The sequence below is a fragment of the Vulpes lagopus genome, chromosome 1 (genome assembly GCF_018345385.1).
Source record: "Vulpes lagopus strain Blue_001 chromosome 1, ASM1834538v1, whole genome shotgun sequence".
Lineage (NCBI taxonomy): Eukaryota > Metazoa > Chordata > Mammalia > Carnivora > Canidae > Vulpes > Vulpes lagopus.
The window spans coordinates 181,985,080-182,011,620 of NC_054824.1; the positions used below are offsets into that span (position 1 = coordinate 181,985,080).

Sequence of the window (26,541 nt, forward strand, 5' to 3'; positions counted from 1 at the left end):
ACACATATATGTATATATACACAGACCATATATCATGTCTGTATGTTGTGCGTGCATATACACATATATGTATAAATACTTATATGTGTGCCATAAAGGACTGGGCAGTTAGTAAACTCAGATGAGTATATGTTGCAGGATATGATTCACACACTTATTTTGTTTTCCTTCTTCCATCTCCCATGAACACAATAGGACTGAACTCAACAGAAAAGCCCAGTGCTCCAGGCGACCCCTTACCCACCCGCACCACTGCATTCTCACTCCCAAGCATCTCTGAAAGAGAAAATTACTCATCAGAGACCACGCCTCCTCTTAGTCCAGACAGTACATCGACTGAAGAATCCCGGAATCCTTTGGATAATGCTAATTCTCATGATGTGACAGGTTGGCGCAGAAGTGTTAACTGAAATGAGTTTGGGAGCACTCGTCTTTCTTTTTGAATTCGAAAGTTATCAGAACAGCTTTTCTCTAAATTCTATGTGCAGTTTCTATGTGTGATGTTACTCAAGTGTGCAAAGTGTAGGACGTCTAGGTGTTCATGCAATACTGACTGACCAAAGTAATGAATGCGTACTGGCAAGGAGGGGTGGAAGGGGGGCCCCCACAAGTCACGATGGGGGGTAGGAGGGGAGTTTCTTGGGCAACCTCTGAGCTACACGCTCTGCATCATCGGCCCGGTTTCTGCTTACTTAAGTTTTTCACAGCTCTAGACATCAGATTTCACTATTTCAAGGCTTTGTCAGTCTAGCCCTCCCTGGCTGTAATTCCGAAGAAGAACCTTTCTCTGTTCAACTCCAGATTCTCAATATCAGAAAATTAGTGGAGATAGACAAATTATTTAAAAAAAACAGACACTGAGGATGAATAATCCACTTTTGCTATGTGCACTTCCTCCAGGGATATTTGCATTATTAAAAATAATAATCAGGTTGAGAGTCCTAATGGTTTAATTTAAGGTTCTGTGGCCACATTCATAACAAACTACCAGTGACGTGGGAGGCATTTTCTTTCCACGGAAGACCACGGAGGCTCTTCGGAATCCCAATAAATCTGTGATTTTCTCATTCTATATTTATTTATTGTTAGTTCTGTCAGTGTATTCGGTACCTAAATCAACCATCGTGAGGTTTGTTTATGCCTTTTCTGAAATAATGTGCCATCCTGTCGTTTTCTGAGGCAAGCAGGTTTATAGACATATTCCGATCAGAGCCTAAGCTATTTGCTTCACACTGCCATTAATCTCGGTTTGGAAAACACGTATGTATGGCACTATCTGAGAAATTGGGGGGGTGCATTGTAATGTTTTGAATACCATATTGATAAAGTTTATTGCCTGTAATATGCAGTTAAGTAAATGATAAATGCCTCCTTATGCTGATTACAGAACCGAACATTCCATCTTTCTCTGCTGCCCCAGCAGAGTAGTGGCCAGGACCTCTGTGAACATTGCAAGCATTCGGTTTCATGGCCCAAAATTAAAAAAAAAAAAAAAAAAAAGGAATGTGAGAATGAGGGTGTTGATGGCTAAGTAGAACATTTCAGGCTCAAGGTTTTTCCTGAATAAATGGCACACTTCAGAGGTTCCATTTCAAAGGTTCCGCATATCACTTCTTGTACACAAACACATGCATACACCATTCCATATGAAGCAAAATGTGAGAAGAAATGTTTAAAATGGAATATATTGGGAATGAAGATGAACGATATTAATACTAGCTTGCCCTGGCACAATGATACTGCTAGTGAGATTAGCTTGGAAGGTTTTCTTACACTTTCCAATAAAAGAACCCATTTTTTTCCCCTCTAGAGAGTCATCTTGCTATCAGGTGATATTTCAATTATCTACTGGGGTAAAATCTGTATGTGTTATTTAATTTTTGTTTGTAATTGATCTATGCTGTGGGATACAATCGGAATTTCCTGCTTACTGATAAGTATAGGGGGGAAAAATTCCCTCAATCCATTTTTCTAACGCTGCAATATCTTCAAACGTTTTCAGAATCGTTCAACAATAATTAACATAATCATGTAATATTATTTTTATAAAAATGTGTTATGCCTTTTGCAAAACACCAATATAGAAGTCTATACAAAGTAAATACTTATGCTTATAAATACTAAAATGTATATATATATATATATATATATATATATATAGTATTTACTTTACACACAGGCACAATGAAAGTACTATTTCTGCAAATCCTGATCCTTTAAAGATACTGTTTTTATTGGTGGTAAACCCTCCAGACTCTAGACATGGGATTCTGTGACAATGTATGTGTGTGTGCATGTGTGCAACTGTTTCCCCACATTTTTTTCCAATACTAGATATAATAAACCTAGTGTGATAGTTAAAGTATTTCATTTTTACATTGAAAAACTGTCATGTGATGAGCATTTTTGCATATGTCTTTTGGCCACTGTATATATTAGATATCTGTTACATGTCTTGCCCATTTTTCTTTTTTCGATTTGCATATTATATATTGTATATTGAGGGATTCTTTCCTGATTCTTCCTACAAAGCACTATCTCAACTTTCAGTGTGTCGAGTTGAAGGAGGGTTGGTTCAAAAAGCTCCTAGGGCCTAGCGGGTCCAAAGCCACCTGGAAACCTGAGTCATCCGTGATATCATGGCCCAAAGGGAGCCTCTGGGAATATGTAAATCAAGGACTCAGGTGCCACCTTCCTGCCAGGTGAATTTAAGTAGAGGCAGACACACATTTCACGGTCTGGTAAAGAAATATAGTTATAACCTCCTAGTATTTAAATGTCTCATCTGCGGGGAAATACTGAAATGATCTCACTTTCTTACCTTAGGTGTCACACAGCCGCCTCTCCTCACGCACACAGGCTCGCAGGCATCCTCTGCCGGACCCGACCCGCAGACACCCAGCAGCACTGTTGCCCTTCTCGCACGCACCCCTGCACCAGGCAGGAATGACCCATCAGGTTTGCGGGGCTGTCAGGCTTAAGACCAGTGTGAGGGAGTCCAGCCACTTGCTAAACGGGTAGCACCTGCCAGTTGGTGAATTTGTAATTTCCTACTTTCCTGGTTACGCTTAGTCTGTGAGGCTGCACCACTCAGGTCCTTGTGGCAGAGAGGAGATTGCCCAGAAGGAATCTTTCGAGAATAAAGGACAGACCTGTTTTGGGGGAAACAGTTATGTAGGGTGCTCTATACGTTTCTATTTGAGGCCAGCACCGTTGCCCAGTGAAAACCTCTTGCTGGCAATAAAGAACAATATATGTGAATCGTTGCTTAAAGACCTCTGACCAATAAACAAAATCGTGCAGGGTGAACGACTTCCATCATCAGTGAAGGGCACTAAGAAATCGTAACCAAAATTTAATTGCTTTTTTTTTTCAAGAATGGAAAAAAGAAATAGATGCTTCCCAGTCCCCATTCAAATATTAAAGCTTCTTTCCAGCTGAGCATCTCCGTGTATAGAAACAAGGCAAAGCATCCTCCCCCTGGTCTTTCCAAAGTCAGCATCTCCACCGCTTCCTGGTGTCTTTTTTTATCCCGAGAAACCGGGATGCGCCGCGCAGACACCTGCAAGAGTGTAGTGGCCCGAGGGCCTCGGATCATTTCAAAGATCTAAATGGGGGAGCCCACGGGGCTGGCACCGCAGTGGCCTTGCCTCAAGCGCGGATTGAACACGGAAATCAAGCAAATCACGGAGAATGATGTTTTTTGTTTTTTGTTTTTTTTTTCTCAGTATTAACGCTCTTCCCTTGGCGCAAAGATCATGACAGGCTGTGCACCTGCTTTAACAGCCGCCAAGGGAGCTGCCCTCGGCCCCGCCTCGCTCCACCCAGGCCAGCTGCCCCAGAACTGCAGGGAGGGAAAAAAAAAAAAAAAAAGTGGAGCTTCCAGCAAAGCCAGGGATTCCCAGGCGGTGCATGAGCTGGACCAGAGGCGCCCTGCGCTCCCCAGGGGACTCCTCCCTCCAAGCCGCTCCTTGCACTGATTAAAAACTGATTAGGATTAATTCCCCTAATTAAAATTGTAAAAGTCACTCCGAAAGCAGCTCAGAGATTACCTACGCAAGGGAACTGTAGTTTTCCCATAAAATAGGGAGGTAGGGGATTTAGGGAGGGGGCAGGGGGGGAGCTGGAGAGCAAGGGCCTAGGCAGGGAGGTGGGGGGGGGGGGGAGGCCAGGCTTGCGCAGGGGACTGGGAAAGAACACGCTAGAAGGCAAGGGACAAACCCGCCGATTCTTAAAACTTGGCAGAGGACCAGTTCTGGGTCTAAAAAAAAAAAAAAAAAAAAAAAAAAAAAAAAAAAAATTATTATTATTATTTTTTAAAGCAGGAAAGGGCCTGGGGAGCTGCTGCTGACGGTTTCCGTGGCGGCGCAGTTAAACCGGGGGCGGGTGGGGGCCGGATTGGGGAGAGGAGCCGAGACCCAAACCCAGAGTCTTGGCAGGTGCGGTTGGGGTGCGCTGGGTGCGGCCCCGCGGTGGGCGCTGCGCGATGCCCGGGGGCGGGGTTGGGGGTGGGGGGGGCCTGAGCTCTGACCCCCTGACCCCCGCCTCTCTATCGGTGTGCTCCTGGGGGGGGGGCTTGCACCCTAGGGGAGGGGTGCCAGGGTCCTCGGGCGCCGCGGGCTCCAGAGCCACCTGCTTTCCCCCGGGGAGGGGCCCCTACGGCAGAGGGGGTGTCCTGGGGGCGGGGAGGCCGAGGCATCCGACAGTGGCCCGAAGCACCTGCACCCAGCACCCCCCCAGCCCCCCTCTGCACCCAGAGAGGCACACCCATGGGTGCACAGGGCAGGTTGCGCTTCCCCGTCCGCCACCCTCCACCCGGGCTTGCACACCGGCCTGGGGTGTCAGCCCCCCACGCGGTCCCCTGGGTGCATTCCCACTGCCACCCAAGGCCACCCGCCACCCAGGGGCGGCTTCTCTGGGTGGGGCCCCTAGACCGGCAGTGCGCGCCCCCATGGCATGTGCCGCGTGCGCCCGGGGTCCCAGCCGAACCCCCTCTTCCACGCACCTTGCAGGTGTCCGCGCGGTTCTACAGAGCAAGGGCCCCCCGGGGCTGGGCCTCGGGGTCCTGGGTCCGCTGGGGGCCCCTCTGGGCGTCCCCTTGTGTGGCAGACACGACGCCAGCGGCGACGGCCTTTGTGCTTGCAGGGTCCTCGGGAGAGTGGACCACCCCCCGCACCTTGCCCGCAGACCCAGCTGCCACCCCAGTAGCCTCCCCCCCGCCCGCACGCAGCAGCTCCGCGGCGCCTCCGCGCGCCCCCAGCATCCCGGCCAATGCCAGCTCCTCAGGTTCGAGCCCCGGGTGGGGGGGACAGAGACGTGCAAGCTAGGGACGCCCTGCAGCCCTTTAACCTCAGGCCGGACATCATTTGGAGGTTTCCCGGTTTACCAAGTTTCACATATTGATACTAAATTAGACAAGATAAACTTGCCAGGAAGCTTTTTTCTTTTTTCTTTGCATATTTTACTTTGTTATTCGGAGTGTGAACGTTGATGGCAAAGAAGAAAGATAATAGGCTCTTGTGTCCTCTAGCCCCGCCCGGGGTCAAATCCAGCCTCGTTGACTTATGCATAAGCTGCTCATAATTTGTGTGTGTCTCTTCTTTTAAAATAAAAAAAGGATATTATAATATCCATGTTATAGGATTGATGTGGGAACTGAATACGTAGAAAGGCTGGCAGGCAATGAATAATAATAATAATAATAATAATAACAATAATAGAGTAACTGGTATCCGTATTTGGAATCTGTATTTGGAATTAAAATAAGGAAGTTGTAATTGAAGGAGAAAGGAGTAGTGTGAGGACGATGGCACATCAGGTAAGAAGCGCACCAAGGAGTGGATAGTTTCTCCCGACTTCCGTGATGTCAAGCCCTAATTATTGGAAATGTTGGTTATCTTAAAAGGCCATTGGTAGAGAAAGTGCTGATTCATTTTCTTATTTTAAAAATAAGCACCAAAAAAAAAAAAAAAATGAGCAAGCGTTCATTCCAAGGAGGACTCCTGTAGTGAAGATTCGGTTGCCCTTCCGTATGGCAAACTCATTAACTTTTATTCTCTGTTCATTTCCTTGCAGATGAGACTCATACGTCCACTTCACCCGCAACAAGCACTAACCATACAACTGCTCCCACAACAATAGGTGACAATCTTACCCCCAGCCATACAACCACACCACCACCATGTACCTGGGATGGGCTCCTAGAAGGGTCTTCCATTGCTCTACACTGGGCTCGTTCTCTTGAGAAGTTCAATGGAGTATTCCAACCACGGGGGCTGTGGCAGAGCAGTGAGCCTCGCACCACGTATTTTAGCAGGGCAACAGCTGGTGAGATCAGGGCCAGCTGTTGTAGGGCATTCCTGCTACCGGAATACCCTACCACCCCACTGCTCTAGTGGGCAGCCCCCAGGAGTTGTGTACTGTGTGCAGATGCGTAGAGAAATAATCGCATACACTGAGACTTCTTTCTCCAAGAGTGGGCTGAGGTGTTAGTATGAAAAAGAACGATTCTATCAATGGATTTCTCCATTCCAAGTGGTGAATAGCAGGGATTTGTTTCTAGAGCCCCAGTCATGCGATGTGGAGCAGGAAGCCAAGGCGAGGGGCCTCTAGGGAACGAACCCCGCAGTCAGCAGTGCCAGTCGGTGGGTCGGCGGTGGCGGAGACTGCAGGCCCACCGTCCTGTCCCCAGTTCTTGCAATTCGGAGACCAGATTAGCAGAGCTCTCTCAGCTTTCACAAAGCACATTTCCACTCGTTGTTTAGTTAAGTACATGTGCTTCACCCAAGATGTGTTTCAGTTTCTGGAAAGAGCCATTAATTACCCTGGATCCAGTAGACGCGCAAACAACTTAGCAACAGTTAAACTAGGGAATGAAGCAGCCTGTGCCTATTTTCTGAATTTTTAAGCAAAGGTGTAAGCTGAACTCTCCAGGGGTTATAATTATATAAATCTGTTTTGAGATTAATCAAGGGGATGAGGAGCTTTAAATGTTTTTGGCTGCGTGGATAGTTGGGCATGTCACCACCCCGTAATCAAATGTGTGCTCAAAAATCTGAATATTATTACGATCACCATCACGTTTAGTGGGGAAATTCGTGAAAACGTTTTTCTAGAACTAGCTCATGAGTTTATAACATTTGAAGTTTTGATGGGAAAACATCGTATTAGGCAAACCCTGCACTATTAAACCTAACTCATAGACTTGACAATTTATGAACTTGAAACACGATAAACCACCCTTTCCCACAATGACTATAGCAGAGATATTGTAAATGAAATTTTAATAATTTGCACTCCTTTTTTTTTTCTCTTACAGTTTCCCCAGAACCTAGGCAAACATGTGGTAAGTTTATCTAGAGGTTGCGTATATCATTTTAGAATATCACTTTAATTATTTCCTTCTTCCTTCCAAGCTTCAAGACCCAGTAGTAGCACACTAAGTCCACTGGCTCTCATTTCCCAGCAATGATTAGTCCCAAATCTTCAGAGCCAGTGACCTTCAGGGGCAAGAAGCTTTGACGTCGTGTCCAAACCTAATTTGGAGCACCAGGAATACTAATTACTAGCTAGACGACTTTGGTGAAGCCACTTAACTTGAGTTTGGGTATGCGTGAAATGAAGAAAGCAAGTTTGCTTTAGGGTTGCCGGGGGTGGGGATGCAGTGTGATGATCCCGTGCAATGGGGAGCAGGCCTTCAAGGCTGGTCAAGAAGAATCTGTTTTTGTCTCTGCCCCTGTCTTTCTGTCTTGCCGGGGTTTTGGCTCAAAGCAGGTGCTTGAGGACAGTTTGTACAACTCTTCCCACCTTCCTACTCTCCTCTCGGAGAAAGTCTTCCATGGCAGGGGCTTCACCCTCCAAATGTTTGGGAATCTCCCTGCTGAAGTCTCCGCCTTCAGCAGCTCCCCATGCACCTGATGCAAAGATCAGCCCTCATATGTTGGCTTAATTAATATGGCCTTTTATGATCATATTCCTCCTGTATTTTTGCCTCCTTACACTCGTCACTTAACCGGTGTGAAACTACTTACCGTTTTCTAAACACACAATGTTTGCCCAGTGCCTCTGTGCTCTCCCCCGCTCTTCATCCCCCACACTTAGGACCCCACTCCATCTTTACATCTTTATCCAGCCCCCCCCCCCATCTGTTTTGCTATGTCCTGCTTGTATTGTAAAACACAAACTGAGTCACCCATCTCCTCTGGAGAGCCTCTCCTATCCCTGCAATCAGAATAGGTGTCTCCCCACCCTACTCCCATATTATTTTGTGCATAATCTTGTTTTAGGTGTTTGCATATCTTATGTAACTCACGTCTATGCTTGTCTCTGTTAGACTCCATGTTTCTAAAAGCTGATCATTCCTAGGGCTTGGGACTTTTTTTTTCTTGTTTAAAGATTTTATTGATTTATTCATGAGAGACCCAGACAGAGGGAGAAGCAGGATCCGCCCGGGGAGCCCGATGCGGGACTCGATCCCGGGTCCCTGGGGTCACGCCCTTATACGAAGGCAGACGCTCCACCGCTGAGCCCCCCAGGGATCCTGGGGCAATGTCTTAAACAGAATAAGGGGTTAATAATGTTCTTTGGATTAAAAATGAGTGAATAAATTAGGATTTGTGGAAAAGATACTTTTACTAGTCAACGGAATGTGTTTAAATAAAGGAGAGAATGCGACATGGTACCGGGAGAGGTACTTCGGAGGGTTTATTATCAATAACTTTACACAGGTAAAGGAATAATAAGGCCTGTGGTCCTAGAATTAACGTTCCACACATTTGGAGAAACAGGTAATCAAAAACTGCATTTCAGAAAGAAAGGAAAATGATAAAGCAAGAAGAAATTTGCTAGACACCTCATTCATTGGTGCATCATTCAACAAATAATTCAAACAAATGAGCCCGTACTAATGACAAGTTTCATGCAATAATTTGGGTTTATGATGATGATCAACGTAGACTGGACTTTGCTGTCATAGAAAATACAGTCTAGTTAGGAAGACAGTAATCTATTAACCACCCAAGTATAAACTTAAGAGCTGAGGTCCTTGATGGGCAGCAATAAAAGGGAATTTTGAAAAATTAATTATGGATACACTTGATGTGTTTCTTCTCATTTTAATGTTTCTGGGGATATTTTGTTGGATACTTTAATTTTTGAAAATCTATATTAAGGTGTTTGCATTTGAGGTAGGTTTATTTGTTCTGAAAAAATTTTTTAAATGATAACCCTCACTTTTTTTCTTTCAGAGGACAGATACGCAAATATCACCGTGGAATATTATTATTATGAACCTAACTCATTTGCAGCAAAACTAAATGTTAATGATACCGTGAATTGTGCCCAATGTGAGAACAATGTGATCTCTAACCTAAAAGAATGTGAAAACCTGAATGTTACTATAAGTCACAGTTCATGTGAGAGTCCAAATAAAACCTTAACCTTAGAGGTACCACCAGGTAAATATAAATTGGTTTCTATTTGTATATCTGCAAAAAAGTACAATTCTATGTGTCTTGCATTCTAGTGGTTGCTGGAATCTGTCGGCTGAGTGAGCAGGGATGAGGGACAGGAAGTCAGCTGGAGGCCAGTGGGTGAACTTTCCGTTCTCCTGACCCAGTGAAGTTAGAAACTCTGATAAGTCTTCTTAATTATTTTCCCTTCCCTACACTCCTTTTACACAGTGTTTCGTGTAGATTAGGTGTAATTTATTCCACTGTGGATAAGTGATTATCCACAAGCTTTCTAAATACAGGTGTGTCTGGAGTATATTGGGGGAAAACATGAAGTCAAGGATTTGATGGTTGTGGAAAGAACAAAAATACTTTCACACAAAAAAAGAGAGCTATAATCACGTTAAGGTGATCAAGGCAGGTTTGCTCCTCAGCTACTGCTGGGAAGAAGGGCCTAGGGCCTCGGGCCCACTCCACTACAGCCTATCTTAACAAAATGTGTTTTGGAAAAGGGATTCAGGAACTGTGTAAATTTGTTGACTCTCTGCCATCACCTAATAATTCAAGAACATTGATTTGTTAATATCTAAATAGGCTAAAGTTTGCTTTCATATCTTGGCTATTGTAAATGATGCTGCTTTAACCATAGGGTTGGATGGATCCTTTTGAATTAGCATTCTTGTATTCTGTGGGTAAACATCCAGCAGTGAGATTGCTGGATCCTAAGGTAGTTCTAATTTTAACCGCCCTACTGTTTCCCGCAGGGGCTACACCCGTTTGTATTCCCACCAATAGTGCAGGAGGGGTCCTTTTTCTCCATATCATCACCAACACCTCTTGTTTCTAGTGTTGTTGCTTTTAGCTATTCTGACGGGTGTGGGTGTGATGCTATAGCTCATGTAGTTTTGATTCGCATTTCCCTGATGATAAGTGATGATGAGCATCTCTTCATGGGTCTGTTGGCCATCTGCATGTCACCTTTAAAGAAATGTCTGTTCATGCCTTCCGCCCCTGTTTTAATTGGGTCACTTGTTTTTTAGGCATTGATTTGTATACGCTCTTTATATATTCTGGATGCTAGCCCTTTATTGGACTTGCCATTTGCAACAACATGGATATAGCTAGAGAGTATAATGCTAAGTGAAATTGTTAGAGAAAGACAAGTACTATATGACTTCACTCAAATATGGGATTTAAGAAACAAAACAAACAAAGGGAAAAAATAAGAGAGAGGGAGAGAGAAAGAGAGAGACAGAGAAAGCAAGAAACAGATTCTTTTTTTAAAAAAGAAGATTTTATTTATTTATTCATGAGAGACACAGAGAGAGAGGCAGAGACACAGGCAGAGGGAGAAATAGGCTCCCCGTGGGGAGCCTGATGCAGGACTCAATCCCCGGACCTGGGATCAGGCCTTGAGCCAAAGGCAGTCGCTCAACCACTGAGCCACCCAGGCGTCCCAAGAAACAGACTCTTAACTATAGAGAACACTCTGATGTTACCAGAGGGGAAAGGGGATCAGTAGGTGATGGGGATTAAGGAGTGCACTTGTTACTGTATGGAATTGTTGAATTGCTAAACTGTACACTTGCAACTAATATTACACTGTATGTTAACCAACTAGAGTTAAAGTAAAAACTTTAAAAATACGTAGGTTAAAGTTTGATATTTTTTGAAAAGTTACTGAAGTTAATTATCAATTAGAAACAGAAAATGACAACTTAAAAGACGCATTCCCCGAGGCAGAAACCCCCATAACTCTGTGTAATAATCATTTAATTAAAAAATCAGAGTAATTAAAAAACTGAAGATATAAGTAAGAAGAAGAATGAAGAGAGTTTTTTAAAATGTGCAAAAAAATGCAATTTCATCTATACATTTGCTTGGGTCCCATTTTTTAAAGGTAAGATAAATTCTCAATAAAATGCTGCCCAAATGCGTGATATTAAAAAGAATAAGCTAAAAAACTGAGACATGCAAAACTCTGAATTATCAGACTCTGTCAAAAGCACTCTAAACGCTTGCCAAAGACTATATTATGAATATAATTTCAGTCACTTTAATTGAGCATGCGGCACACATTATGAAACACTCATCATCTATTTCTATATCTGCTTTTTGACAGATCCTGGAAATTTTTATCTGGAAGATTGTACACAGAAAGAGAAAGCAAATACTTCTATTTGTGTAAGAGTAGAACAAAAGAAAAACTTTACTTGTGACAGAAGTAAAATTAAATACAGACTTCAGTGTGGTAAGAATATAGCTTTGATTAGAGTATTTTTATGGTAGAAAATTGTTCTAGATATTATCTATGCCTTCCTTCCTCCTTCCTTTCTTCCTTCCTGTCTCCTTCCCTCCCTCCTTCCCTTCTTCCTCCCTCTTATGCCCCCCACCACTCTCTACCTTCCTCCCACCCCCCACTCTTTTGATCCATAGTATACTTGGAGTCAAAACTTTGTATTCTTTATACCACTCACATTCACCAAACAGACAAATACATTCCCAAGAAGATAATCTTTGAAATAGTAAAAGTCAATTAGTTTACAAGAATTTTCTTGGCAACTGTTATACACAATGCCCAAGGCATTGTTGAAGGATTATCAGAGAAGGATGTTATAGGATAATTATGATACACATACTGTAATAAAAGCAAACGTAAAAAAAATAAAATAAATAAAAAGCAAAAGTAAAGTCATACGACTCAAGAGTTTATGTGGTCAGCCCTCCATCAACAAAATTTATAGACAACCTCAAGAACACTTACATGAAAGACAAAATGGGAAAAGTACAGTAAGTACCCCGAGGAATAGGAATTTGGGTTCATATGAGGGATAATAATTGAGATACAGGTTCTTTTTAATAACTAATGACTTAATGATTTATTTCTATTGGAATTTCTTAAAGTGGAAGCTCCTTTTTTTGGTATAAATCCATCTGCTGAGCCATACTTGGCAATTCAGATAGACAGACACACATACACACATACACCAAGGGTGCAGAGTGACTCTGGGTGTAGTCATCATGCTATAAAGAAGATTCATGGCTATGAGACAGGTAGTGTGAGGAAAGCAAGAACAAATACACGATGAACTGATGGTAAAACAATGATGTATCTACAGTACCTATTAGGCAAAGGCTAGCACACGCTGCAGTCTCAGCTTCCGAACAGAGAACTCATTCCATCAATTAAATTAGAGACACTCTCAAATTCAGTTAGACTTCTTAATGTTTTCTTTAAAATTGAGTGTGGGAAAATTGTGCATTATGATGATAGTTCCTAGTATCTTTTACATATTATTTACTATTTGTAAAAGTTTCTCATCTGACAGATATTATAGTTATGCAATCTAAAGAGAAAGTTCAATGTGATATATTGTATTCACATACTAATATGGGATATTTATTTCTTTCAGATAATCGTACTCCATCTAAAGACACGCAATTTGAAAGGGAAGGCTTTTTACCTGAAACAAATTATTCCTGTTACTTGAATGTATCCTATAATGGCCAGCTTGTTTTGAACTTAAGTAAAATGATTAAAACGGATTTTGGAAGTGAGTATATTGCTTACGCATATGCGTAAAATTTCTTCTTATATTCTTACAATTCTTTGAGGAGCACAGAAAATGATGTTGTAGATGCGCAGAAGAGGTTTCAGGAAATGGATACGTACCCGTTTTTAAAGTAGGATTTCAAAACGCACGAGCAAAGATCCAAACTTTTGTCAAGGTTTTCTGTGTGTGTGTGTGTGTTTGCTTGTTTGTTGTTTCAACTGCAAATTGTAGGCTGTTGTGAGATTAAGGTAGAAACAAAACTGAGGTAATGATATGGTTTGTTCACTCACTTCCCCTTTCCTCCTGCAGCATCATTCTCCTGGTGTGCTACTGCACCCTCTGCCCTTCTGTCAGGCGCTGCCTTTGACAGGAGTGAGCACATGGCTAGTAAACCCAGCAGCAAATCTAAATATCAATGGCAAAATAATAATTAGCGCTACTAGGATGCCGGCGATGTAAATCACAAGACTGCAATCGCCAAGAACAGTTGGAAAATACCATTCTGGAAAAATCATAGCATTTGGGGGGTTGGAGATTCGGTGAAGGGAGGAAAAAGTGCTAAAATTCCACTCCCATTCAACAGAAGGATGGAGATTCCAAAATGTAGACTCTATTAGGAAAAAATATGTGAATTATGTGTATGACAATTGATGAGTAACCACCAAAGAAAGACAGAGAGAGGAGGAAAAAGTAGTAGAGAAAAGGAAGAAGCAGAGGGAGAGGAAAGAGGAAGAGGAGGAGGAGGAAAAGAGAGGAGAGAGAGAGGGAGGGAGGGAGAAGAGGAGGTGGAGGAGTGGAAGTGTCAGGGAGGGAAAGAGAAAGGGAGAGAAAAAAAATACTAGTAGAAAGCAGTAAGTAGGACAGCAGAAATATGCCACGATATATCAAAAGTCACCACAAATAAATATGGCCTCAATTTACCTTTTGAAAGACAGATACTCAGACTTGAGTAAAGACATAATGTGGCAGGATTTTGTGGCCTGAATGGAGAGCAAGTGATATTTTAGGAGAAATTTTATCACTTTGCTGTATGCCGAATGACAACCAATGGAGAGTGCTGTTAAGAACCAAAACAACAAAATGCAAAGATAGTAGAAGGGAGAAAATAACCAAGTGTAGAGTATCAAGTTATTGAAAGAAGAGGAAAAAAAAAGTTATTGAAAGAAGGAACAAAATTATAGTAAGAATTTATTCAGCAATGTAAAGACTTGTTTTTTGAAAGAATAATAAAGTAGACCTCTAGCAAAAAATGAAACCCTCCTATTGACTGGAAAAAAAAAGAGAACTAAGAGTAAATTATTTTTACAAATTAAAAGCAATTTTGCATCCAATATAAAAAGTTAGGTAAAATGAATAATTTTCTAGAGCTTACAAATTATGAAAATTTACCTGGGAGGGGTTAGAAAATTGGAATTAACCTTACAGTCCAATATCTCTCTACTCATTTCCCACTCACTGTCTGCTTCTCTTGCTTGCTCTTAAGAAAACATGAAGACAAAAAACAAACAAAAAAAGAAAACATGAAGACAAATTTGCCACGTGTTCAAACTACTCAACAGAATAGAAGACATGGAACTCTATCAGCTCATTTTGATTATTCTTAAGGTTTGGGATAGGCTTAAGGTTAATGTTCAGTGAATTTGCAACTTGAGAAAGACTCAGGCAACTATAGGCCAGTCTCTCCTGTGAACATACATACCAAATAGTAAATTAAGTATGAGCAAAGGAGGATCCTTCAGTGTATTAAAAATACATATAATTACCAAAAAAAAAAAAAAAAGATATACAAGTGGCAAATAAGGATATGAGAAGATGCTCTACATCCCATGCCATCAGGGAAATTCAAATGAAAACAAGAATGAGATACTACTACATGCCTATTAGAATGTCCAGAATCTGGAACACTCAGAGCATCAGGTACTTGCGACACACGGAACAAGGCTGCAATCCAAAATAAAAGCATTCTTGGCTAGTAGGAGTGCGAGTGGTACAGCCACACTCTGGAGGACATTTTCGTGGTTTCTGCAAAACGAAACATACTACTACCATACAATCTACACTCCTTGGTATTTACTCAAAGGAGTTCAAAAGTTATGTCCACACAAAAACCTGCACAGGGTTGTTCATGGGAGCCTTATTCATAATTGCCAAAACCCAGAGGCAACCAGGATGTGCTTCAGCAGGTGCATGGGTAAACTATAGTATAATCGGACAATGGAGTACTATTCTCACTAAAAAGAAATGAGCTGTCAAGCCATGGGAAGACATGAAAGAACTTTAGTGCCCCTTACTACCTGATGAAAGGCTACATACTGCATGGTTCTGACTCTATGATATTCTGAAAAAACTATGGAAGCGGTAAAAAGATCAGTGGCTGCCAGGAGTGGCAGAGGAGGGAGAAATAAATAGAGCACAGAGGATTTTTAGGGCAGTAAAAATACTCTGTACGATACCATAATAATGGGTACATGTCATATGATACATTTGCTCAAACCCGTAGAATATGTGACACCCAGAGTGAGCCCTAATATGAACTATGGACCCTGGGAGATGGTGATGTGTCAGTGTGCGCTCATCACTGGGACCACCCTGGTGGGGGAGGTTAGTAATGGGGGATACTATGCATGTGTGAAGGCAGGGGAATATGAGAAATCTCAATACCTTCCCCTCAATTTTGCTGTGAATCTAAAACTGCTCTTAAAAAAGTAATAATAATAATAATAATATTTTTAAGTAAGTTTTACTCCAATAATGTAAGAATCGTTCAGCCTTAGAAAATAGCAGTTCAACCATTTTACATAGCATTTAATTCAGGAAACAAGGCATTTCTCCAAGACCATTGCAAAAGGAGCCACATTCTTAAAAACAACAAAGAAAAAGCTCTATTAATTCACCTACTTCATGATTCACGGTTCAAAGCATGTAATTCAGTGTTTTAAAAAATATACTGACTCCCCATCAGAATCAACTGTAGAACATTTTCATCACACCAAAAAGAAACCTCATCTCTGTTAGTAGTTGGTCCCCATTTCCCTCCTACTTTCCGCATCTAGGTACTTACCAATCTATTTCCTGCTCCGATGGATGTACCTATTCTGGATATTTCATAAACATGGAATTGCATAGTATGTTGTCTTCTGTGACTGGCTTCTTTCACTTAGCATAACGTATTAGGGGCGCTTCTATGTTGTAAAATGCATCTGTACTTCAATTTGTGTGTCGCCTGATAATATTCCATTGTATGGGCACACCTTGTTTTGTTGGTTTGTTCATCAGTTGATTAGGTTGTTTCCACTTTTTGGCTATTACGAATAATGCTGCTATGAGTGTCCATTTCTAAGTTTCGTGTAGACATATGTTTTCATTAGTCTTGTGTTCACACCTCAGATTGGAATTTGGGGATCATACGACAACCTTATGTTTTGAATTTTGAAGACCTGTCGGTCTGTTTTCCAAAGTGGATCCATCACTTTACATTCCCGTGAACAATGTGCGAGGGTTCTAATTTATACGCATTGATTATATTCTTCATCTCAAGTTATGATGACTAGTTACTGGAAGCTTCCAAATAATGACGGTTAGGTTTACCAGTACTACCAACGGCAGATTTTCAGCACAGTGAAATCTAGAAATCCCAGGACAAGTCAACAATAATGTATAAGAGAGGAAGAGGATGTTCTTAAATATCTTCATGTCACTAGAATACTTTGGGTCCACAGTGCCACTTTACATTGACGTTTCCTCTGTCAAGTGACCTCTAAAGCAAATTGAATAAGACCAGATGTCTTTCTTTTAATTTCATTAATTCCATCCTCAATATGTGGTCTATTGATCATCATAATTATGATTTGAAGAATGTATTTTCCATGTCTTACTTTTAATATTTTGTATTCTTATTCTTTTAACAGGTCCAGACCCACCTGAGAATCTTACCTGCAGCAGTGAAAATGCAAATACCATAGTGATCACCTGGAAACCGCCTACAAATACTTTTCATGGTTACAGTGTTTGTTATCACAGTAATGCAGGTAATTTGTATGCAATTTAATTCTATATCAGGAAAAATAAATCCAGAAGTGGAAAGCACTAGAAATGTGGATTGAACTAGTGAACCACAGAGTGACTGTGATGGGCACTCAATCTGCCTTGATTTTATTTTTTTTAAGATTTTATTTATCCATTCATGAGAGACACACACAGAGAGAGAGAGAGAGGCAGAGACACAGGCAGAGGGAGAAGCAGGCTCCACACAGGGAACCCGATGTGTGACTCGATCCCGGGACCCCAGGATCACAGTCTGGGCTGAAGGCAGCGCTAAACCGCTGAGCCACCAGGGCTGTCCCTAATCTGCCTTGATTTTAGAACAGCCTCTACTCACTATGGGCTCTCCAGCCTCTGACATGACTAAGTCCAGAACATCCCCAATATTTGCTTGTCTTTCCTGATGTAACTTCCAATCTTTAACTCCAGAGTCTGGAGAAAGAAAATCTCCGGAAGATAATACTCATTACTGTCTTCCAAATACATGTGAGTTGCATGGTTTGAACTCATTATTCAGGCCCGGAAAGAAACAATCAAACAAATGCCTTCCAAACCTTGCTCCTGGTGATGCACACAAAATATCGGGTAAATAAAAATGAACATGTACCCATTTAGTCATGGAAGCCAGTTTGGTGGCAGATCGAATCTTGGAACATACTTCTAGTTAGACTTTGCGGACATAAATGTTGCCCCCAAAAATGTGTTATGTCTCGTTCAACCATGAGTCCTCCAAATGAGAAGCTATTTAAGAGAAAAGCATCTCCTAGATAACTTAAAGTATCCAAAATGCTTGTAGAAAAATGCAAGCATCCGTGGACCCTCTCCAAGCAGACTCAGCACATGACATGACCCACTTGCCAATCCCTTACTTGTAGCTGTACAGTAGCGCCGAGCCGAACATCACACAGAGTTCCATCTCTCTGTGTGGTGGGCAAAACAGACATAAATTTAAAATGCTGAAATCACTTGTTTTTAGCATGTTATTTTATATTTTAATGACATGACTTCTGCTGATTGTTTGAATCTTAATAATGAAACAAGTAAAGCAAAGAAAAATACACAATGCATTTTCAATGCCCTAAGAGGGCTCAACGGTTGTGGAGAAGAAATATATGTCATGTATTTGATGTTATGGTAATTTCAAAAGTTAAGTCTAAGAGAAAGGAAAAAATGGAAACCGCAGGAGGAAAAAATAGCAAGACAATTAGATACTTGCTGCTTCATCAGACATCACTTGTACAAACTTTCTTGGTTTGGATTCTGCGTGGACACCTTGTCTGGCTTTCTTTTCTCTTCTCTGAATCTTCTACTCACTACTCCTTGCTCTGCATTCTTTCTTTTCTACACTCTCTGCCAAAGAGTATTTTGTATGGAAAATTTATGAGCAGTGTTTATTGCCCTTTGTACTCTGTACAGTTTTTAAAAACCTGTATTTTAATAAATCAGGTTAAGGAGGATGTAATTATTTATTAGCATTCTGACAAGTTTTTTTTTTATTTTTTTGCAACTAGTGTGGCTCCTTTTTACTTAGAGTTACCCAAATATGTGGCTTAAATACATTTAAATAATGTAACACTTGAACAGGACTGGGAGGAGGAAAAGGGCGAGCTGGCCCATATGGCGGTATGTGTGTTCTTTCCTCCAAAACTGTTGATTGATAACTGAATCCAACCTCTGCCTTGGATCCTGCACCTGCTTGAAGAACCGTTTGGAAGCAGCCTACACACAGTCCGTTCTCCCCTACAGCTATCAAAATCAACTGCCCTAAGCAGAAGAGCATTCTGCTGTTCGTCCACTCATCTCAAACATCCGCCATGAGATCCCCCTTCCATTTTATCATGAAGTTGATAGGATTATAATATTGTTAAAGTGATTCTTTTAACCATTCTCATTATTTCAAATAATGTCACTATTCAAAATCCACAGGACTGGGGCTCCTGGGTGACTCCGTTGGTTAAGCCTCTGACTCTTGATTTAGGTTCAGGTCATGATCTCAGGGTCCTGGGATCAAGCTCTGCACTCAGAGTCTGCTTGAAGATTCTCTCTGCCGCTCACCCCTCCACGCTCTCTCTCTCTCTCTAAAATAAATACATAAATCTCTAAAAAAACTCACAGGAATGAAGCTTATGAAGTACTCTTGCGGTTTATATTACTTTTTTAAATTAGGTATTACATTTGATTTCATTATTCCAAAATTCATTCATTTCAGGGTCTCTGAATGTTAGGTATTGAAAGAGGAGGAAAGTGGTATTAACATTTATTTAGTTTCTTCTGTTCATTGGGTGTTTTTGTAATTTTTTTTTTTTAAGATTTTCTTTATTTATTCATGAGCAACACAGAATGTGAGAGACGGAGAGAGAGAGAGAGAGAGAGGCAGAGACACAGGCAGAGGGAGAAGCAGGCTCCATGCAGGGAGCCCGGCGTGGGACTCGATCCCGGGTCTCCAGGATCAGGCTGAAGGCGGCGCTAAACCGCTGAGCCACCCGGGCTGCCCGGTTTTGTAATATTTTAAGATTCTCTTAAACATCTCAATAATAACGTTGAAAGGAGAGCTGCATAAATGTATTCATAGTTCATATGATGCAACTGAGGGTCACAGAACTTCTGACAAATGTTCAAATTCAGCAGCTCTTTTTGTTACTGTGTTGTGATGTTTTTAGCATGAGCTACTTTGGGGCACTGCAGTATTTTGTATTAGCTTAATTAAGGATGCCAAGCTCTCAGCAATGGAGAACAGACTTCTATGCTTTGTTGCATCCAAAGTATTATTTTTATTTTATTTTTTTTTTCAAAGTATTATTTTTAAAGGTTACCGAAACCAGTCTGCACCCTTCAAGATTGTAATAATGTTGCTGGAAATTTTGTATAATATTTTTTTTCTTTTTATTCTTTTCCTCCTCCTCCTCCTCCTCCTCCTCCTCCTCCTCCTCCTCCTCCTCCTCCTCCTTCTCCTTCTTCTCCAGAAAAAGGCTAATTTTTTTTTCTTTTCATTCCAGCACAAAATTCTTTGGGGATCAACAGGTTTACACTATGTGGCATAGTGTTCAAGAAGATACTTTAGAGCCATCTAGAAAGTTGTTAATGGATTTCTGAGGTATTGATATATTTAAAAAAAAAAAAAAAGGAAATGACAAGTAAGGAAGCCGTGTCTTTCTAACCCTTAAGTGTAACATATGTGACTTGAAAGTTAGGTCTGTCTCTCTGTTGCTCCAAGAAAAGACAAATTTCAAAGTACTATGTCAAATTAATCCTTAACATGTTCTGTACAACATGTGCTTTTGGATTCAGTGTCCTTTAGACAAAGTAGAAGAGGCAGAGATGTGCACATAAAATATCTTGGCATTGCAGCCAAAAGCTTGAAACCCTTTTCAACTGGAAATGAACATTCTGAACCACCTTTTTAAGCACTGAAAACTTTAATTCCCAAATAGCAGTATCTTTTGAACAACACATTCTTCAAAATTAAATCAGAAATTTGACTTTTATCAAATGAGCTAGGATAAAAGCTTCATAGAACTACATAAATGAATCGTTTTGATACAGAAAGGTTGTGAGGTTATATATGCAAACATACAAAATTAGGTCACTGAGTGGAAGCCAGAATGGCCTTGATAACAGCATCTTGATATTTAGATTTTAGCTGAGTAAGAAGTTGGGCATCGTTCTAGCTGCCAGATGCCATGGAAGGAGCACGCAGAAGCTGTGAGTGGGGGTGGGGAAGTGGGGCTTTGGGTGCCTGCCCCTCTCGTGAGCTCACACCTTTCCTGCCCTCAAAGAGAATTCTAACTGGGGAGAGAGTAGAACTGAGCTGGCAAGTGTGCCTCAGTTAACTCTAGCTTTGGGGATTTCTGGGAAAATAGACCATCAGGTTGGAGCACCGTATGTTACTTATTTAGGATTCCGTGGTAAAGTAGAGATATTATGTAGAATCTCCGTATTATGGATAAGTAACTGAGACAAGAAATTAGTACGTGTTAGATCTTTTCTGATACTATTTTGGCAAGTCCACAGGCACAGCAAGCTGGACCAGAGAAGTGAGGTGTCCAAGACCAAAAAACCGTCTTGGCCCCACTGCAAACCCTGGTCCCTTCTTCTGCACCAGACAGTATGCACAGTGGTAAAGACAAGAGCATAGATTCTGGAACCTCAAAGCCTGGTTCCCATCCTGACTCTGTTCCTCCTTCCCTGTGAGCTCACGGGCTGATTGCTTAATGTTTCTATGGCTCAGTTTTCTCATCTGTAAAATGTGATGATATTAAGAGAACCGGCCTCTGGTGCTAATGAATCCGTGTACACCACGTATGATTGTGCTTGGCACATAGGGTGATCTATCTATTCATTATTTTGATCATCATCATCATCATCATCAAGATCATCATGTTATCATGTAATTGCTATCCAGCCTCATGATGCCAACTTTGATCTTCTTTTAATATGTCTTGACTGATGCCATTTGGCTACTCAAAAATAGTAGCTGGTGAATTTGCAGTTTAACAAATGCAGGGATCCCTGGGTGGCGCAGCGGTTTGGCGCCTGCCTTTGACCCGGGGCGCGATCCTGGAGACCCGGGATCGAATCCCACGTCAGGCTCCCGGTGCATGAAGCCTGCTTCTCCCTCTGCCTGTGTCTCTGCCTCTCTCTCTCTCTCTCTGTGACTATAATAAATAAATAAAAATTAAAAAAAAATAAAAAACAAATGCTAACTCTACGGCTTGGTCCTACGTCCCCTACACCTTCCGGCCAGAATCTGCTGCTCGTGTCAGGCTCATCCCTACATTTAGAATGCTCCTTCTTTCATTTGTAATGCTTCCTTTTTTTTCCCTTATAGAGATTCAGTCACATGCCTCTGGCCTCAAAGAAGCTTACTTTCATCAGGAAATGTGCCAAGAGTTGGGTGAAACAGTGAAACATCGACTGCAACAGTTGAAACCTTATACAAGGTACAGGGTATCAATAAAAGCCTACACCGATGGAAAAGTGCGACGTGAAGGAAGTCCTGAAGTGTGTCATGTTCTGACAAATGAAGCAGGTAAGTTGTATGCTTTGTTTTTTCGTCCTGTGAAAGGCAAAGAGCGAAGTATGAACTCTCGAGCACAGCATCCATCCATCCTTATGCTTCATTTGGGAAACACATTGACGTGGCTCAGTGGCTCATGTGTTAACATCTAGGGTTTATAATGACTTAAAATACAGTGATTTGAAAACTGGTACCCTGGGTTCTCTGTATTCCTTGTGTATTATCATAGAATCGTAAGAATGAAGCACGAGGGCGTATTAACTGGTACAATTTTTAAGATTTCAGGCCATTTAGGTACCTAATCAACTTAGATAAAAATGCATGATCTATTGTTTTCTTTAGTATCTGGAAATGCTAACTGTAATCAGATGCCCAATAATGTCTCACTCGGAGAGCAAATCGTTCACTTGCTAACCTCTGCTTACCTGACAAACCACCTTATAAAACATATTACTTTAACATACTTTTTTTGGCCTTTTCTTCTCTTTGTTATGCTTAACTACCTATTTTATTTTATGGCACATTTGCATTCGAAGTTTCCTTTCAAAGGCCTCTTGCCAACTGTATGATGTAGTTACAGTTTCCAGGATCTAAAGCTAAATCTATCTCTCAGGAGAGGAAGGAAGTCAGGAAGGAAGAAACGCCCCGGTGTCAGCCAGTATCTGGCACCAGGCTCATGGAAAAAAAAAAAAAAAAAATGTCTTATTCCGGGCTGACAGTAGAATGCTTTTAATGAAATGTAATGTCGGTTAGGTTCTGGTTTTAAAAGTCCAGATCCTCAGAGTGCCTGGATGGCTCCGCTGGTTAAGCACCTGCCTTCAGCTCAAGCCCTGACCTCAGGGTCCTGGGATCGAGCCCTGCGTTGGGCTCCCTACCCAGCAAGAGCCTGCCTCTCTCTCCCTGCCGCTCTTGCATGCACGCTTTCTCTCTGGCTCACTCTCTCTACTCAGATAAGTAAATAAAACTTAAAAAAAAAAAAGTCCAGATCCTTGAGCTTTATAGTTTTATTTTCCTAAATTTCTGTGAAGTCACAGAAAACAAAGATAATTTGTTGCTGCTCCTGAAGAAAGCAGCCAGCCAGGTGGTTACTAGGGTCTTGTATGTACCTCAAGAACAGAGGAGCTCGGGGCAGCTGGCTGGCTCACTCAGGGGGTAGGGCATGCAACTCTTGATCTTGAGGTTGTGAGTTCGAGCCCCATGTTGGGTGTAGAGATTACTTAAAAACAAAAATCTCAAAAAAAAATGGAGGTGCTGGACTTTATAGAGGCCCTCAGGGTCCCATATCATCCTCTTCTCTCCCTGCCCCTTCCTTCCCCTCCTCTCCACCTCCCTTTCTTTCCTTCTCTCCTCTAATTCTATATACTTCCCTTAGGGGATGGCATAAACTCTCATGACAACATATATGCTAATATTTATTAAATGACTAGGTGGTTTATCTTTAGGTGTTTTGTTACAGCCTTTTGATGTATATGCTATTATAACTTCCTCATCCATAACCCGCAAAATCAACACTTAAGATAATTTACATTGTACACGTATATTGCCCAGTGATTGAAATATGCATTTGCAAAGGGACTGAAGTAACAAATGTTTCTTCATTTTGATAGAACCAGGCGAAGTCATGGACTTACATTCTTCATGGAAGTCAGATAATAGTGTGCAAGTGAGGTGTAAGCCTCCTGCTGACTATAATGGCCCCGATAATGGCTACTACCACCTGGAAGTCAGAATTGGAGATGTCCAGGTTAACAATTTGTCTGACAAAACTTGCGAATTCCTTGTAGAAAATCTTCAATATTCAACAGAATATGAGTTTAAGGTAAGAGTGTGACTTCTATAATCACTATAGTACTGATATACATCATATGACTGTTAGGTCCTACTTAAATAATACTAAGATCAGTGTTCATGGGAGCTGGAGAAACTCTGTGTCTAATGAAATCACATTTAAGGTCTAATGAAGCCTTAGAAACGCCTTATGTTTAACTCCAAACTCTGCATCTCTAGTTCTTAAAACAGTGGTTTCAGGTAAATATTTTGTTGGAATAGTTTTGACCTTCAAAATGATTTACTTACAGCAAAAGGATTGCTCCTGTGTCAAGAAGCACAACATTTTAATGCCGTGGCATATGACTTTGTCAAATCTTTTATTTACCTTGACTTTCTGTCTTTGTCAACATGAATTTTTTAATTACAAAATATCTTACAGGTACATCCAGGTTAGAAAACAGTAGAAATAGACATTAGGAAATACCAGTGAACATGGGGAATGAAAAAACTCATCCGTAAGCCTAGTGTCTACTAATCATTTTGTGAATGTACCTCGAAAATGAAAAAACTCCGTCTTTGTCCTGGTTGTAGGGAAAAACCCCAGCTCAGTCTTCTGTTCTGTGTCCTCTGTGAGTCTCCTGTACTGTTCACAGGCAAGACTACACTGATGACATCTCAGGTCACTAAATGGGTGGGGCTTTTCCCCGTATCAAGCAAGTCTTCATGGCACCAGCTGGGTGTCCTACAATTTAGGTCAAAGCAGACTCTATCCGCCTGGAGATAGTGGCAGATTCTACAGGTTAAGGGCTCAGTCCCACAAGACTGCTCCCACCCCACTTCAGATGCCAAGTGCAAGTAGTTGGTCCCTAGGTTACCTTCAACTTCTGTCCAACTTCGCTACAAATCAGGGATTCCCATGACCCTCTCCTCGGGTCTGATTATTTGTGTGGCTCATGGAACTCAGGGAAATGCTTATTTACATTTACCAGCTTGTTAAAGGATCTGATCAAGGATGCAAATGAGCATTCAGAAGAAGAGCTACGTAGGGTGATGTCTGAGAAGGCTCCACACACGGGAGCTTCTGTTCCCATGAAGCTGGGGTGCATCACTCTCCTGATGTGGGTGTGTTTGCCATCTGATAGCTCCCCAAAACCTTGTTCTTTGGAGATTTTTAAAAAAATCGATCGGAAAGATTAATAATCAGTCGTTAACTTCATTTTTCAGCCCTTCTACATTCTTGAGATAACGGGCGGCGGGGCTGAAAATTCCAAGCTTCTACTCATGGCTCTATCCTTCCAATGACTAACCCTCGGTCGGGAGCCCACTCATTCACCTCGTTAGAATGAAAGACTCTCCTATCAGGGAAATTCTAAGGGTTTCAGGAGTTCTGTTCCTGAAACAGGAACCGGGCAGAGACCAATATATATTTTCCATTATCTCACAACTTCCATCCCATGTGATGCATATTTATATATACGCAGCTTATATATTATCAACATTCTGAACACGCACTTTTTCATATATCACTGCATCGTGAACATTTTTCCACGTTAAATATTCTGCTACTATGCAATTTTTAAAGGTCGTATGAGATTTTATCATATGGCTTTATCACGTTCTATGAACTGTGCTTGTTTTCTTCTCTGCTATAAACAATAATCCACAAACACACTTACGGGTAAAAAGCAAGATCTTTGAATGTGTCTTTAGCCATTTCTGTTTAAATGAATTCCTGATAACAAATGTTTTGGGTCGAAAGGAATTTACATGTATTTTAAGAGTTTTTGCGATGATTTTTTTTTTTTCTGCAAGTTACCAAATTATCCTTCCTATTACAGTATATGAAGTGACTGCTCTTGAGAGTCTCACCAATACTGGGCATGTCCTTTTTCTTTGATGTTTAGTAGGTGAAATATGGTATTGACGTCTCTTTTTGTTTTGCTGTTGAAGATAAATATAGTTTTTGTTGTTACTATTATGGCTCCTGGGGTAACATACTCTTTACATCCTTTGCCCAGTTTTATTCGGGGAACTTTTCAGATATTGATGATATTCAACTCTTTGTCTTATGAGTTGCAAGTTTTGTTCCCAGTCTGGAGTTTGTTTTTAAATTTTATTTATAATACTTTAAGTCACACAGTTTTTCCTTTTATCTTTATTTAGCCAAATTTATCAGTTTTATTTCCGATTTAATGAAAATTTCCACAGTCAATAGTTGACTCTTCAATATAATGTTGACAATTGGTTTCATATCCTTTATCACTTAAAGTAATGTTCATACATATAATAACATATATTATACATATTATATACATTTATATATACATATGTATATATTATATATTTCTTATAATATATTTTATATATTATAATGTATATAACCTTTCTTCTTGTTTGTTTAATCAGAGACATCAAATGTTTCTATTGCACTATATTAGATGATGCCACGGTTGTGATGACATGATGTGATTTGTTTATATGGTTAATTATAGTAATAGCTTTTGTGATGCTAAACCATGTCACATTCTAAGAGAAAATCTTGCTCTGTTGTTGTGCATTATTCCTTGAGAGTATAATTGAATTAAATAGCTTATTTTTTTTTTGTCTTTATGTATGGACATTCATCAATGAGATCACTCAATAAGGGGGTAGAGGTAGTGGGCATAGGCATTTGGCATAGGCGTGGCCATGCATCATTCTTATTATATTT

General features: G+C 41.0%; 1 protein-coding gene across 5 annotated transcripts in view; it reads left to right on the forward strand.

The window, feature by feature from the left end:
• The window catches only part of PTPRC (protein tyrosine phosphatase receptor type C), a 125,593-nt gene that overhangs the window by 62,883 nt on the left and 36,169 nt on the right, over positions 1 to 26,541 (forward strand). Inside the window, exons 4-14 of one of the 5 annotated variants that reach the window (XM_041769415.1) lie at positions 196 to 387; positions 2,827 to 2,958; positions 5,146 to 5,286; positions 6,076 to 6,141; positions 7,319 to 7,345; positions 9,246 to 9,455; positions 11,572 to 11,700; positions 12,863 to 13,003; positions 16,912 to 17,031; positions 21,873 to 22,073; positions 23,669 to 23,880. In XM_041769415.1, the coding sequence (XP_041625349.1) occupies positions 196 to 387; positions 2,827 to 2,958; positions 5,146 to 5,286; positions 6,076 to 6,141; positions 7,319 to 7,345; positions 9,246 to 9,455; positions 11,572 to 11,700; positions 12,863 to 13,003; positions 16,912 to 17,031; positions 21,873 to 22,073; positions 23,669 to 23,880 (1,571 nt within the window). The remainder of the gene's footprint in view (positions 1 to 195; positions 388 to 2,826; positions 2,959 to 5,145; positions 5,287 to 6,075; positions 6,142 to 7,318; positions 7,346 to 9,245; positions 9,456 to 11,571; positions 11,701 to 12,862; positions 13,004 to 16,911; positions 17,032 to 21,872; positions 22,074 to 23,668; positions 23,881 to 26,541) is intronic. The other 4 variants (XM_041769420.1, XM_041769428.1, XM_041769436.1 and 1 more) reach the window with 4 other exon arrangements.